At 40.1% G+C, this 12,623-nt stretch overlaps 1 protein-coding gene across 1 annotated transcript in view; it reads left to right on the top strand.

Moving 5' to 3' along the window:
- The first annotated feature begins 1,332 nt into the window (after positions 1-1,332).
- Positions 1,333-12,623, top strand: part of Prkar2b (protein kinase cAMP-dependent type II regulatory subunit beta) — a 96,267-nt gene continuing 84,976 nt past the window's right edge. The window contains exon 1 of the mRNA XM_004839671.4: positions 1,333-1,904. Coding sequence (XP_004839728.1) covers positions 1,601-1,904 — 304 coding nt within the window. The 5' untranslated portion in view covers positions 1,333-1,600. The remainder of the gene's footprint in view (positions 1,905-12,623) is intronic.

Raw genomic sequence — 12,623 nt, 5'->3', positions numbered from 1 at the left:
CTTACAGTTTGCCTCTTAAAATGCTTGACAATTACAATTAGAAGCACTTTATTTAAAAACAACAGATGAGGGCTGGGGATTTAGCTCAGTGGTTCTGCTGCCTGCCTTACAAGAGGAAGGTCCCAAGTTTGACCCCTGTACCGAAACCAAAACAAAAACAACAAAAAAACCAAAAAACAGATGAGCTTGATAAGAAATTAAACTAGAGAAATGCATTCACTCAAGGAGTAAATATAAGATGCATCACAATCAAATGGAAATATCAAGTTGCATTTTTATAAAAAGGAGTGGTTTGTTACATCTGATTCTTAGTTTTTGAGTTTCCTGAGTCAGGCATTTTTTTTCTTTTGCGTGCGTGCAAAGATAAATCTGAATAAGTGAATAAGAAAAAAAGAGCGACTGAGCTTGTGCTTCAACTACTTTGTTTATAATATGGTCGTTGTAGAAAATGATGTATATTAAAACAGCATTTAATTGGAAAGATACATTTTTCTCTACTTCAAAATTGTCAACCTTTGCACAGCAAAGCCTTCATTTCAAAGTCAAGGACTTCTGCTTGTGCTTCAAGCACAAGTTTGTAATCATCTTTACGTTGAAATATTCATATTTTTGAAGATTCAATTGAAAATTACTCGAGGCGTTAGGATTGGTTTTAAAAATAAACAGTAAGGGCCTAATCAGGCAAAGCTCCTTTTGCTGTAGGGCAGTCTGTCCTAACTAGACATTTTAGCCAAATTGTACTACCCTGTTTGAAGGGCATCAATCAACTTTGATAAGTGCTTTCCATTACTTGGTGCTTTTGTCTCAGGAAATACAGTAGTATTAATGCACGGAGGGAACCATGGAAGAGCGACAGTAAGGCAAGACAATCCATAGGATGGACAGAGAGAGGCTGGGTAAAATGTGGCGCAAGAAAAAGGAAGATTTCACAAAGACGGGATAGCATCTCTTTGTCCAAAAGAAAACCAGTGCCACTATAAGGCTTGCAACAAACGACATCACCAACATTTATCGGTGCAACTAGATTCTAGGAGGAATCTAGGTGGGAGGCTGAAGTTTCAGGACACATCCCGTGGTGCAGTACTACCTCGGCTTAGGCGGCCCTGGGGAACGCCGTGAGGGAATTCGGGCGTGAGGGCCTCGCAGCGCGACCGCGGGGACAGATGGACAGCGGGAGGCTCCGGGGCCCCACGCCTCAGCGCGCACCAGAGCTTTGCTCACGCCCGCCGGCAGCGTCGCGGGCTCCGCAGCGCGCGCTGGCGCGGGTTGCCATGGTTTCGGGGTCACGTGGGCGCGCGCGCGGCGGGAGGGGGCGGGGCCCCGGGCGGGGGAGAGGCGCGGCCGCGGCGGCGGCGGGAGGAGCCGGAGATGCTGCCAGCCCTCCCGGGGTCGCGCTCGCTCAGCCGCCGCCGCCGCTCCGAGCCGCCGCGCGCCGGGAGCCGCGGGCCAGCCCGGCCGCCGGGGCCCAGTGCGCCGCGCTCGCAGCCAGTAGCGCCGCCTGCGCCCTCTGCGCTCGCCTGGTGGCCGCCGGCCCAAGACCGGCCGGACCGCGGATAGGGGCCGAGGGCGGCGCCCGGGCGCCCGCTGCACGGGAGGCACGATGAGCATCGAGATCCCGGCTGGGCTGACGGAGCTGCTGCAGGGCTTCACGGTGGAGGTGCTGCGGCACCAGCCCTCCGACCTGCTGGAGTTCGCGCTGCAGCACTTCACGCGCCTGCAGCAGGAGAACGAGCGCAAGGGCGCCGCGCGCTTCGGCCATGAGGGCAGGACCTGGGGGGACGCGGACGCCGGGGGCGGCACCCCCAGCAAGGGGGTCAACTTCGCCGAGGAGCCTATGCGCTCCGACTCGGAGAACGGCGAGGAAGAGGAGGAGGAGGAGGCCGCAGACGCAGGGGCGTTTAACGGTGAGCCCGGCCCCCGCGCGCCCCAGCCCGCGCTCGCGTCAGCCCGCGGCTCCGCTCCCTGCGCCCGCCTCCCCCGCTGCCCGCTGCCGCCCCCTCGGCCTCCAGCCTGGCCTCGCCCACCTTCCTCCCGGCCCCCTCGCCGCGCCCTGCCCGGCTTCCCTGCTCCGGGGGCACACGGCTGAGTCTCGGCTCCCCCTGCCCGCTCGGGTTTGCCCCTGTCTTGCCGGGCCGGTTCTGGTGGGCATCTGCTGGAAGCCAACTTTGGCCGTGGTTGGAGCTATTTCGCTTGGAGGACACCATTGTGCGTAAAGGAAACTGGTCCATTTGGCGTCCTCTTTCAGCCCTTAAATTTATTAATGGAGTGTCCAGAGAGAAAAGGCGAAGGAGGATTAAATTCGGTCGGTTTTGCTCTTGTCAGGGCGGTAGATTCCCGAAAGGAGCATGAAATCAGTCTTGTGGGGGTAGAACAAAATTTGATGTCTGATAATTGTGTCGTTCTTAGAAACAGTAATTTATTCTTTTCCAATTTACCAATACCATATTGTGTTATTTTTGGACGCACAAGAAAGGATCCCATTTAGCTTGCAGCCCATGTGGTCTTTGGAAGTAGGAAATGTGCTAATGCTTTAAAATATATACATATATATCGTATTATGAAACAAATGATTTTTGTTTTGAAAAAAAAGTGTGTGAAAAACATTGTAGGAAGTTCTGGAAAGCTTGTTGGTTGTCTTTAGAATGAAAAACCAGTGAGTAATTGTGAGGACTGTGCCAGACACTAAAGCTAGAAAGAATGAATGGGAAAGAAAAAGGAATTTTCTCAAATAGCTGCTTTTGGCAAGCCCCACCCCTTCTGCTTACAACCCTCTTTCCCTAACACACGCAGCACACACAACACACACGCACGTTTACAGTTACACAACAAGCCTAAATCCCATTTTTATGGCATCCCAGGCTTTAAGACCGTGGTGTGCAAAGGGCCAAGTGCTCACTCTTTGTGGTGTAAGGCAAACATGCATGCAGCATTGCAACAGCTTTTATTTAAACTGCTTGTGGTTTGTGCGTCTGCAGTGCCATTCCGTATAATGAAAACATTTTCAAGTGTCATTTCATTTCCGTGTGTCCTTTCCTAAGAAGATGTTTCTTTGAAGAATTACATGTTGAAATGGGTTGCAAAAGTCAAGCATTTTTAGCTTGTCTAAAACAACCACAGACACCTTGGGAATTAGTGTTCCATGAAGATACAGGGGAAAATTGTTACTTAACATTTTAATTTTGGACCTTTAGTGTTTGCCAGGGTAAGGTAGTCATGGACTTAATCATTCTTTTTGCACAAATTTAATCAAATGCTTTTCTTACCAGAAACAAGAGAAAGAGGAGAGAGTACATATTTTATATAGATGAGAAGAACCAATAATGGATGACTTAGCGTCTAAGACTGCTTTTCTGCTCGTGACACATCCATGCACACACACAAAGGAAAAGAAGACTCGTTTCCCAGATCGGAGGAAAGCGAGGGACTAAGACTTGAGAAAGAAGCTGCATATGTTCTATAAAATATAATGTTAACATTACTAAAATACTTTGTTGTTGTCATTTGAGGTGCTCTGCACCAATATTTTCATGTTCTTGTTGTGCACAGAGGAGATGTAATTTGCATTTTTCAGTGAAGAAATAAGCTGTTAACTCATAAGCAGCAGGGTAGTATTTTTATGTGGTTTTCTATTCTCCACTGTACCTTTACTATAAAAAAATCACTCAATATGAGTTTTAATAAATACTTAACTGGTCTTGCTGCTTATTCCCCAGTTCTAGCCTTGAGAACTTTAAAACTTTTTGACTCAACCAAATCCCATTTGACCATTACCCTGGTACATATATGTATATTTGTGTAACTGAGGCTTTGACAACAACACTGCCTTCTTCTAGATGCAGTGCTTTTTAATATTTTCTACTGTAGTCACCCCCCTTTTTAAAAAAAATTATGCCAAGACTCAACAGCTTAAAAACTTTTAATTGTAGAAGACCAAGTGATTTGCAGACTTTCTTGTAAAGGGCCAGATAGTAAATATTTTAGATTTTGTGAGCATCTAATCTGTTGGATCACATCAACATCTTTTTGTCTTTTTTTTTTTTAAAAAACAACCCTTTCAACACATACCCCCCTCTGGAGATTGAGATTGTACAAAGCTGGCTGTAGACCAAGGCCACAGTTTGCTGACCTATCGCCAGAGGAGGGGGACGAGGTCAAAATAGTTTTGTTAGGGAAAAAATATATCAGGAATGAACCTCAAAAATACAACTCTATCAGAAAAGTTCTGAGGAAAAACCAATGGATAATGGATAATTTTCCTGGCAAAAGTAATGAGTAAGCATGGAAAGACAGCACAAGACCTGCTGGGTGAATCATTTTTAAATTTTCACATGCATTTTAGGCTCGTTTGACTGAGAAATGAACATTATCTGGTGCTGTTCTTCACTTGATCTTAGTCAAAAGGCCAAGAATCGATTAGCTGGTACCCTCTTGGAGAGCTTTCCTGAGTAGGTTGAGGTAGGACATATACTAATATCTTTTTTTCTTGTCAACAGACATCTCAAGTCATTCATATACCCTTAGTTCCCTGATTATACTTTGAAAAAATGTTGATCAGGACATAGTGATGACAGTACTGTAATATCTCCTGATCTTAACAGCTAAAAAAGAACTGTCATTTGTTAACATTTGCTGTGCACTGGCACTGGCACTGGCACTGTCTAAATGCTTTAATTCATTATCCCAACCGTGTGAGGAAGATGGGGCTGTCACTTACCTGGTGTTTCACAGCCAGTGTGCTGCAACATTAGGATTGGGATACAGTTCGGCCTAATTGCACTCTTGTACTCTTGACTGCAGAGATTCCTCATTTAATGATTGAGTTAAATTCCTGCGACTAGATCATTGAATGAATTGTTCGCTAGATGAGGCATATATAGCATCTAGATAACAATGTTAAGAACAAAGAAATGTTCAGAGGAAACTCCAACTTGATGACTTTGCTTTTATTTGCATAACTTACAAGTGGTATTGTAATGTATAATAGAACATAAAGCTACAGTACTGTACTGTACAGTAAATCAGCAAAAATTACAGCACAGATATTCCTTGTTTAATGACCTACCTTTTTTTTTTTTTTTTTGAGTCAGGATCTTGCTGTGTAGTTCAGGCTGGCCTTGAACTCACCTCGATCCTCTTGGCTCTGCCTGCCAAGTGCTGGGACTACAGGCGTGCCACCACATCCGGCTATGACCTACCTATTTAATGACTGTTTGGACTGAACCACTGGCCACTTGAACTTACGACCTGGTTTTGTTTTTTTGGTACAGTTCTATACATTTTGTTAGAGCCTCAATGTCTTTTTGCATTGTACACCTTGGTTAGACAGTACTGTTATCTTTCCGATTGTACTGTAGTTTTATATCATAAAATTAATTATTTCATTAATACATTACAATCCTGCATGTAAGAGTTGTGCAAGTAAAAGGAAAATCATCAAGTTGGAGTTCCCTCTGATCATCTTTGTTCTGAATATTGTAATGTACAAACTATGTGCAGTTCCTCACTTAGTGACCAACTCAGTTAATGCCCTAGTTGCAGGAACAGAACTCAGTTGTTAAATGAGTGTCTGTACTGTATAAACAAGGTGTACTAAACAAAAAAGACATTGAACCTCTGTAAACAAGATGTACAGAAGTGAACAACAAAAAAAAGACAAATCCTGAGTCTGAGCAGTGGGTTGTAAGTCTGCACAGTGTGCCTCGGTAATAAGTCCAAAAGTTGTTAAAGGAGTAGGTTGTTAAACGAGGAATATCTGTATCAGATTTATCTCCAGAAAGAGCTGGGGGTGGTACAACCTGTGCTAGCTCCTTATATATCAAACTCTTCTTGAGACTCTTAATGTGTTTTCTCTTCATGGCTTTGGAAAATTAGCTTGTCCAAGGTCATATACAGAACCGTTATGTAGCAGAACCTGATTTCTTACATCTGTCTGAACTTGACGTCCAAGATCATCAGGGAGTTGTTAAATGAAATTTGTTCTACAGCCTGATTCATAGGTCAGTTTACCTGGTTATTTTTCCAGTAATGGTAATGGGTTTGCATTGTTGGTTCATATCTTCTCTCATGAAACCCCTTAGTGTCATGGTGTTTATAACAGGGTTAAAAGGCAAGTCTTTGACCCTGAAACTGGTGTCCATCGACTCCATAAGGATCAAGCCTATGACCTTGACCTCCTAATGTGGTGGTTTAATTAGAAAGCCAGGCACCTGCTGTCAGGTAGGAAAATTGTCTGTTTCAGGCGTCAGTGGTTTTCGCGGGTCATGGCTGTAGATGGCACCAGACCAAACAGATGGTAAAGGTTATCTTTATTTTCCTTCTTTTACAAAGGAACTCTTCCTCAGCTGATAGTTTTCTTATCTCTCTCCTGTACTCTTCTGTTTTTATCAGAAGAATAAATTTTAATAATTTTTTTTTTTTTTTGTGCCGGGGATCAAACTTGGGATCTTGTCCTTGCGAAGCAGGCAGTGGAACTACTGAGCTAAATCCCCGGCCAATTTTAATAATTTTCAATATTATTACTTTGTTTTCTGTCAATTCTGGTTAAAATGAAAAGACCTTTAGGTGTTGAGTTTATGGTGATCTGGGAAAGCTGTTGGAGCCTGGAAAGAAGCTAAAAGTGGAAAACTGCTTGGCATCTACACTGTCTCTGTCTTCATTCTACCGAAGGCAAATAAAGCTTGACATGTCATTTATGAAAGGCTAGTGTTTCTAACTTAGAACTTATTAAAAGGGTTTGTAGTAGGCTACAGAGTTGAGTCACTATTAATTTGGAGTAAAATCTATGGTAATTAATAGTTTTATATAGGCATCATTGAGATCTTGTGTCATTCAGTCTTCAGTGAAATTGGGTGAAATTAAAAATGAAATAAATGCAGTTCACATTACTTTGATCAATTGACAAGTGGTAAATTACATAGGATCACAGGCAGAGCAGTCAATCTGGGAGGACAGTTAACTACTCTGATATGACATACAGAATTTATTTTCTACATTGCAGAAGTAAAAGATCTACAGTTCAGAATCGATGTATAAGCCACAGGTATAGAACTGTGCCTTATATAGCAAGCTATCACAGATGTGTAAGTTGGAGTTTAACAGATAATAACTGTAGCCTAATCTTTCTCTCACCTATCAAATCTTTGTTAGAGAACCCTATCTGTCTTTGAGTTTCACAATTTAAAGGGAAGATAGAGAATTTGCAAGAGAGATTTAAGTGTTTCATATAAAGTATTAGAAAGTTAGAGCTTGTGGTGGTGGGACATTAAGAGAATAAAGTTATTGTGAGGAAAAATAGTTGAAGGGGAGTTGAATATTCACATCTGAAGAAGTTTTCTTAAGTGATTGATTATAAATAAACATTCTTCATCTCTGTTAGATATAGGTATGAGAAGGACTAAGCCTTGTTCTAATTTGAATTAAAGTCAGAAACTGTCTTAAATGGTTTGTGGGATTTCCCTTCAATTAATGGCAGAGCAGTAAGGACATTAGATTGACTTTCCAAGAATCTTCTATGAAAATGTTTTGAACTTTCTCGTCCTATGACCTGTGAAGTGTAGCTTTACAGTGAAGTAGCTTTACTATGAAGTGTACCTTTACCTATGAGGTGTAGCTTTGCAGAATTACATTGGCTGATTCACTAGGATCACCTCCATGTGCCCTTGTTAAGAACTTGCTGTCTTTGTGTGGCCCCTAAAAATTATTCTTAGACAAAGCAGTTGGTTAGTAGCTCTTGCTTCCTGTGGCACGTAGCCACCAACACACACCTAAAGAAATTCATTTTAGTGGTGGCAGTTTTCTTGTGCTACTGACTGCAAGTTATGATACCGTTTTAATATATTACAAACCTCAAATGCATTTAGTTGGTTGGACAATGCTTATGAACATTTTTTATTAAATTCGGGCATTTCTTTTATGTAACAAGTAATGTGCTAACCCACAAACATGTTATTAATAGTACCTATCTCATAAGGTTGTTGCAGGGATAAATGGGTTAATATTTTAAGGCCCTTAGGATAGTGTAAAGAGTAAGAAGCAATGACCATGTGTTAAGACAAGATTTAGTTGATAGCATATCTTGTGGAAATACAAACTTTTCTTGTAGAATAGCAATTTCATTGTGTTTTATGGAAGTCATCTAGTATTTGACTTTTTGGAGAGCTGAAGTAGGAAATTTACTCATGTAGCAGCTCCACTTAGGATTCAAGTGCAGTTATGTTGCACGATAATAAATTTCATTTCCTTCAAGTTATAATTTGTAGCTAAGAGCTCCAGGATTTTTTAGCTAATGAGACAGTATAGTCTTTGGCTATTAGAAATTTATATAATAGTTTTAAATCCTCCCAAATGGATCACATCAGGCATGACAGTGGCTAAAATATTGAAGCCATTATTTTAGTTTTGAACATAATACCATAAGTTTAAAGAAGATTTAAAAAATACTTTGAGTTAGAGATGATAATTGTGATTCTCAAACCAGAACAGTAAGAGGACATTATTCAATTTAGTAATAGTGTTGAGTGGATTGCATTAGGAGTTGAAAATGGGACAAAGGGTTTGAAATAGTGGCCCTTCTACTCTTGCCCATCTGTTATTTTGTGCTTCAGGAGAAGAGAGGTTAAGGGAGAAAAACAAGCCAGGCGAGACTGGGAGAGGAAGAAAGTGAGAGAAGGAAAATTGTGTGTTGAAAAATGTGAAGGCTTCGTTAAGTAATGTACACATTGTCTGCAGAGAGGGTGTGCAGTAAAACCACCTAAACAAAAATTGAAGCATTAGATACCTTCATGTTGGTGCCTGTGTTAAGAATCAGGCTGTTTTATTATTTTGTGTAAGACAGTTCTAAGCTTTTTATTTGAGGTTGCACTTAGTGATGTGCTGTGTCTAGGAAGAGTAATAAATATTAAGGTTTTTTTTTTGTTACAAATCTCATCTCATGGTTTCCAGTAAATTTCCAGCTGTCAAGATTTTGTTCATAGCTGTGTTCAAAAAACAAATGGACAGTATTTCTCTTTCAGGTGTGCAAATACCAACAGGAGACCATCGAATCTGTCAATTAGGAGTGTATTTATGATCCCTTAAGAAAATCGTTTTTTGGAAGTATTAGCTGTAGAGAAGACCTGCAGTGGAGTTTGGGGATTGATGGGGTGTTTTCAGTAAAGGAGATGGAGGTGATTGACTTGCAGGATCTGTGTTAGAAGTGTCCAGAGTCACAGCACCAGAAGGGGTCTGAGGCTGGGAGGGCCTCTTAGGAGAAAGGATTGTGGGAATTGGAAGGTAGGATGCCGGGCTCGTTCACTCACTGCACAAATATTTATTGAGCATCAACCCTTTTCTTTTATTTATTTTTTTAAGAAAAAAGAAATGATTATGTCTTGTTTGCTCTCTAGATCTAAACGACTGTTCCGTAGATTGAATATGTGATCTCTTTGGTTTGGTAGATGAAGCAGGTGAGAGACAGAGATGTTCCCTACTAAATTTAGCAGGTCTTGGCCTTATAAATTTGGTTTTGTTCATAGTGGTATAGTGCATTAACATTTTGTGTGTTACTTATGTTAACATGTGGTTTATGCTTTATGTCTTCCACCAAGTTGCTTGATATAGCCTAAAAAGCTGGCCTAAAGCAAAGTACTTTTGTGTTTTTGGTCTTCAGAATTCCTAACTTTTTTCTCTTTGATTCTTTTTCAATGTAGTGAAACCTACTATGAGTCTGTATTTTTGTATCAGTTGCTTGAGACAGACAGTAGAAAAGAAACATATGGGTGAATTACTATTATCTTTGGTCCCTTTCCTGACCTTTGCAGTCTTACCCATACTGTCTATTTGAAATGCCAAACCCTGCTCTAAAAATCTCACTATGATCCTAATCATTATCTTTGTTTTGTGGGAGCAAATTTTGTGTCTCAGAAATTCAAAATGACTCAGATGTACCATTATATAATTATTTTGTGGAAAGAATTTGAGCTAAATTTTTTAGGTCTTGGCTTACATGAAAGCAAAACAATCTAAAAAAAATCAGAAATATAAACACAGTTGTAACATTTATAAATGTTTCAGCAGTAGGTTCTGCCATGTGTAGCTTAATATGTTTGGAAACTAAAAAAAAAAAAATTCTAGTTGCTACTGTTTAAAAGTGTTTCTAAATTTAAAAAAAAGACAAAAGGTCAAAATATAAACACATGTTGCCCATAGAAGTGAAGCTAGAAGGTGCAGTGTATACTGTTATTCCTGTGTCCATTTGGCTAAGGACTGACATTGGCTGATTCATGACAAAACAGTTCATGGGAATGACATTAAAGGGGGATTTGGGGCGGGGTACAGGAAAGAGGGCAAAAAGCTATTCACTTAAATACATTTTAGATCCAAAAATCATCTTTCTGAAAGTTCTTTTTGAATTAAAACATGTTTGTTAAATGCTAATGTTTGTTAAATGGTGTTCTTTTTTTTTATTACATTCTTTTATTGGTACATTGTAGGTATACAACACAATTACATTTCTCATTGGGAATTGTACCTTTACATAATGCATCTTGGTTCTTATTTTTTCCCCATTCCTAGCCCTCCCTTCACCCCCTCCACCCTTCCCTATTTACAAAGACTTTATTTCCATTTTTTCCATTTCTCATCATTTTTCCTTTCCCTTCTTTCCTTTCCCCTGCCCCTCCCACTACCCCTACCCCTTTGGACCTTTTCTTCCTATTTTGCATTATCGATTATTCATTCTAATCATTGGTACATTTTAGGTATACAATATAATGACATTCATCATTGGAAATTTGCACCTTTACATAATCTCTCTTGGTTCTTATTTTTCACCCTTGCCCAGCCCTCCCTTCAACCCCTCCATTCCTCCCTATTTACAAAGATTTTATTCCTGTTTTTCCATTTTCTCATATTAATCCCATTCCCTTCTATCCTTTCCCCTAGCCCTCCCACTTCCTTCCCTTTTGCCCCTTTTCTTCCTATTTCACATTACCTATTATACATTTTAGTCCTTATTTACACTTTCATTTTCTCACACCAGAGAAACTATTCGGTATTTACACATGTGTGTCCTATTCATTTCACTTAAGAGTATCGCCTCAATGTGCATCCACTTAGCTATAAATGTCTCTAATTTCTCGTTTTTTATGGCTGAGTAGTACTCCATTTTATTAAAAAACCACATTTTTTTTATCCAGTCTCCAGTTGATGGGCTAAATGGTGTTCTTTTTACTTAATAGTAGTTGTCAACATTTTGAGCTGCTAATACTACACGTTTGAACAGGCTCCATTATAGGATGTTATTTAGTCTTCCTCAGAGGAAGAGGTAGAATCAGGATTTGAACCTGGCAGTCTGATTTCAGAGCCTGTGTCTTGAACTATGGTACAAATAACTTTATTTTCAGTAACTTTTCTAGCAGTAATATGGTTGAAAGGAACATTCACCTCTATCTTTTACAATTTACTTTTTCTGTCAGTTCCACCAGTGTTAGCACTTTCGTGCATCAGAAACTCAACAAAATGTTTATTTTGGAAATAAACACCTCAGATACTGTTTATTTCTCTAGAATTATTTATTATATTCCCTTATTAACAAAACATATTTCAGTGTAGAGTACACTCCCAGTATGTCTTCTTAAGTTGTATACATGTACTGGTATGTGTATATGATAAAGTATAAATTTTGAAAGGAGAAAGTAAAATTGTCACCAAGTTCTAATTTTTCCTTTCCCTCTAATAATTGCCTTATGCACTGTCTCTGGGTGCGTGAACTTCCTTTGGGAAACTGTAACTCGGAACAGTACAACTGAACTTGATACTCAGTGTGTTTGTATATATATGAGTGCATGCACCCGGGTGCCTATTTAAAATAGACTTTCAGTAGAGAAGTTCATTGTTTCACTCAACAGAAGTTTGGTGGAATGTAGAGCAAAATTCTGTCCCATAAGAGAATCAAAGACATGTACCTAAAAGGGAAGATCCAGCCCTTTTCTTTTAAATCAGTATTCTTCTACGCACCTGGAACTCTGACCTAGATTTTAAAGTACTAATGTTCTTTGTACAAATTTTGTGAATAGGATGTAGGAAATCATATTATGCTGTAAGTACTTAGTTAAGAATCACTAAATTGGAATGCTAGGCAGAAGTAGAAGAAAGTCTAAAGTTGAAAGAAATGCAGAGGTGAACATGGTGGTGCATGCCTGTAATCCCAGCACTCTGGGCGGCTGAGGCAGAAAGATGGCAGGTGCAAACCCATCTTGGGCAATTTAGTGACTTAATGAGACCCTGCCTCAAAAATAAAACCAAAAGAGCTGGGGATGTAGCTCAGTGTGAAGGATTCAATCCCTAGTATTGTCATTAAAAATAATTTTCTTAAATTATCTTTGGAAGGACAGCTCTGGGAATGATTCTTGTTAGGGAGACTTCACTAGCTACTTTTCTGTAGCTTTTGAAAAAAAATGTTTATCATGTATTACCTATTAAATTAATTTTAAGTGTAAAAAGATATGAAATAAAGGCACTTCTTGCAAATTAAAACAACATTGAGATTCCATCTTACCCCCCAAAGAATGGCTACATCAAGAAATCAAATAATAACAAATGCTGGTGAGGATGGGGGTGGGGAGGAATCCTAGACTGTTGAAGAA

Source organism: Heterocephalus glaber, unplaced genomic scaffold, assembly GCF_053883595.1.
Source record: "Heterocephalus glaber isolate CG9 unplaced genomic scaffold, H.glaber_assembly_v1.0 deba00000676, whole genome shotgun sequence".
NCBI classification, from domain to species: domain Eukaryota; kingdom Metazoa; phylum Chordata; class Mammalia; order Rodentia; family Bathyergidae; genus Heterocephalus; species Heterocephalus glaber.
This window is presented reverse-complemented; position numbering and strand designations above follow the sequence as displayed.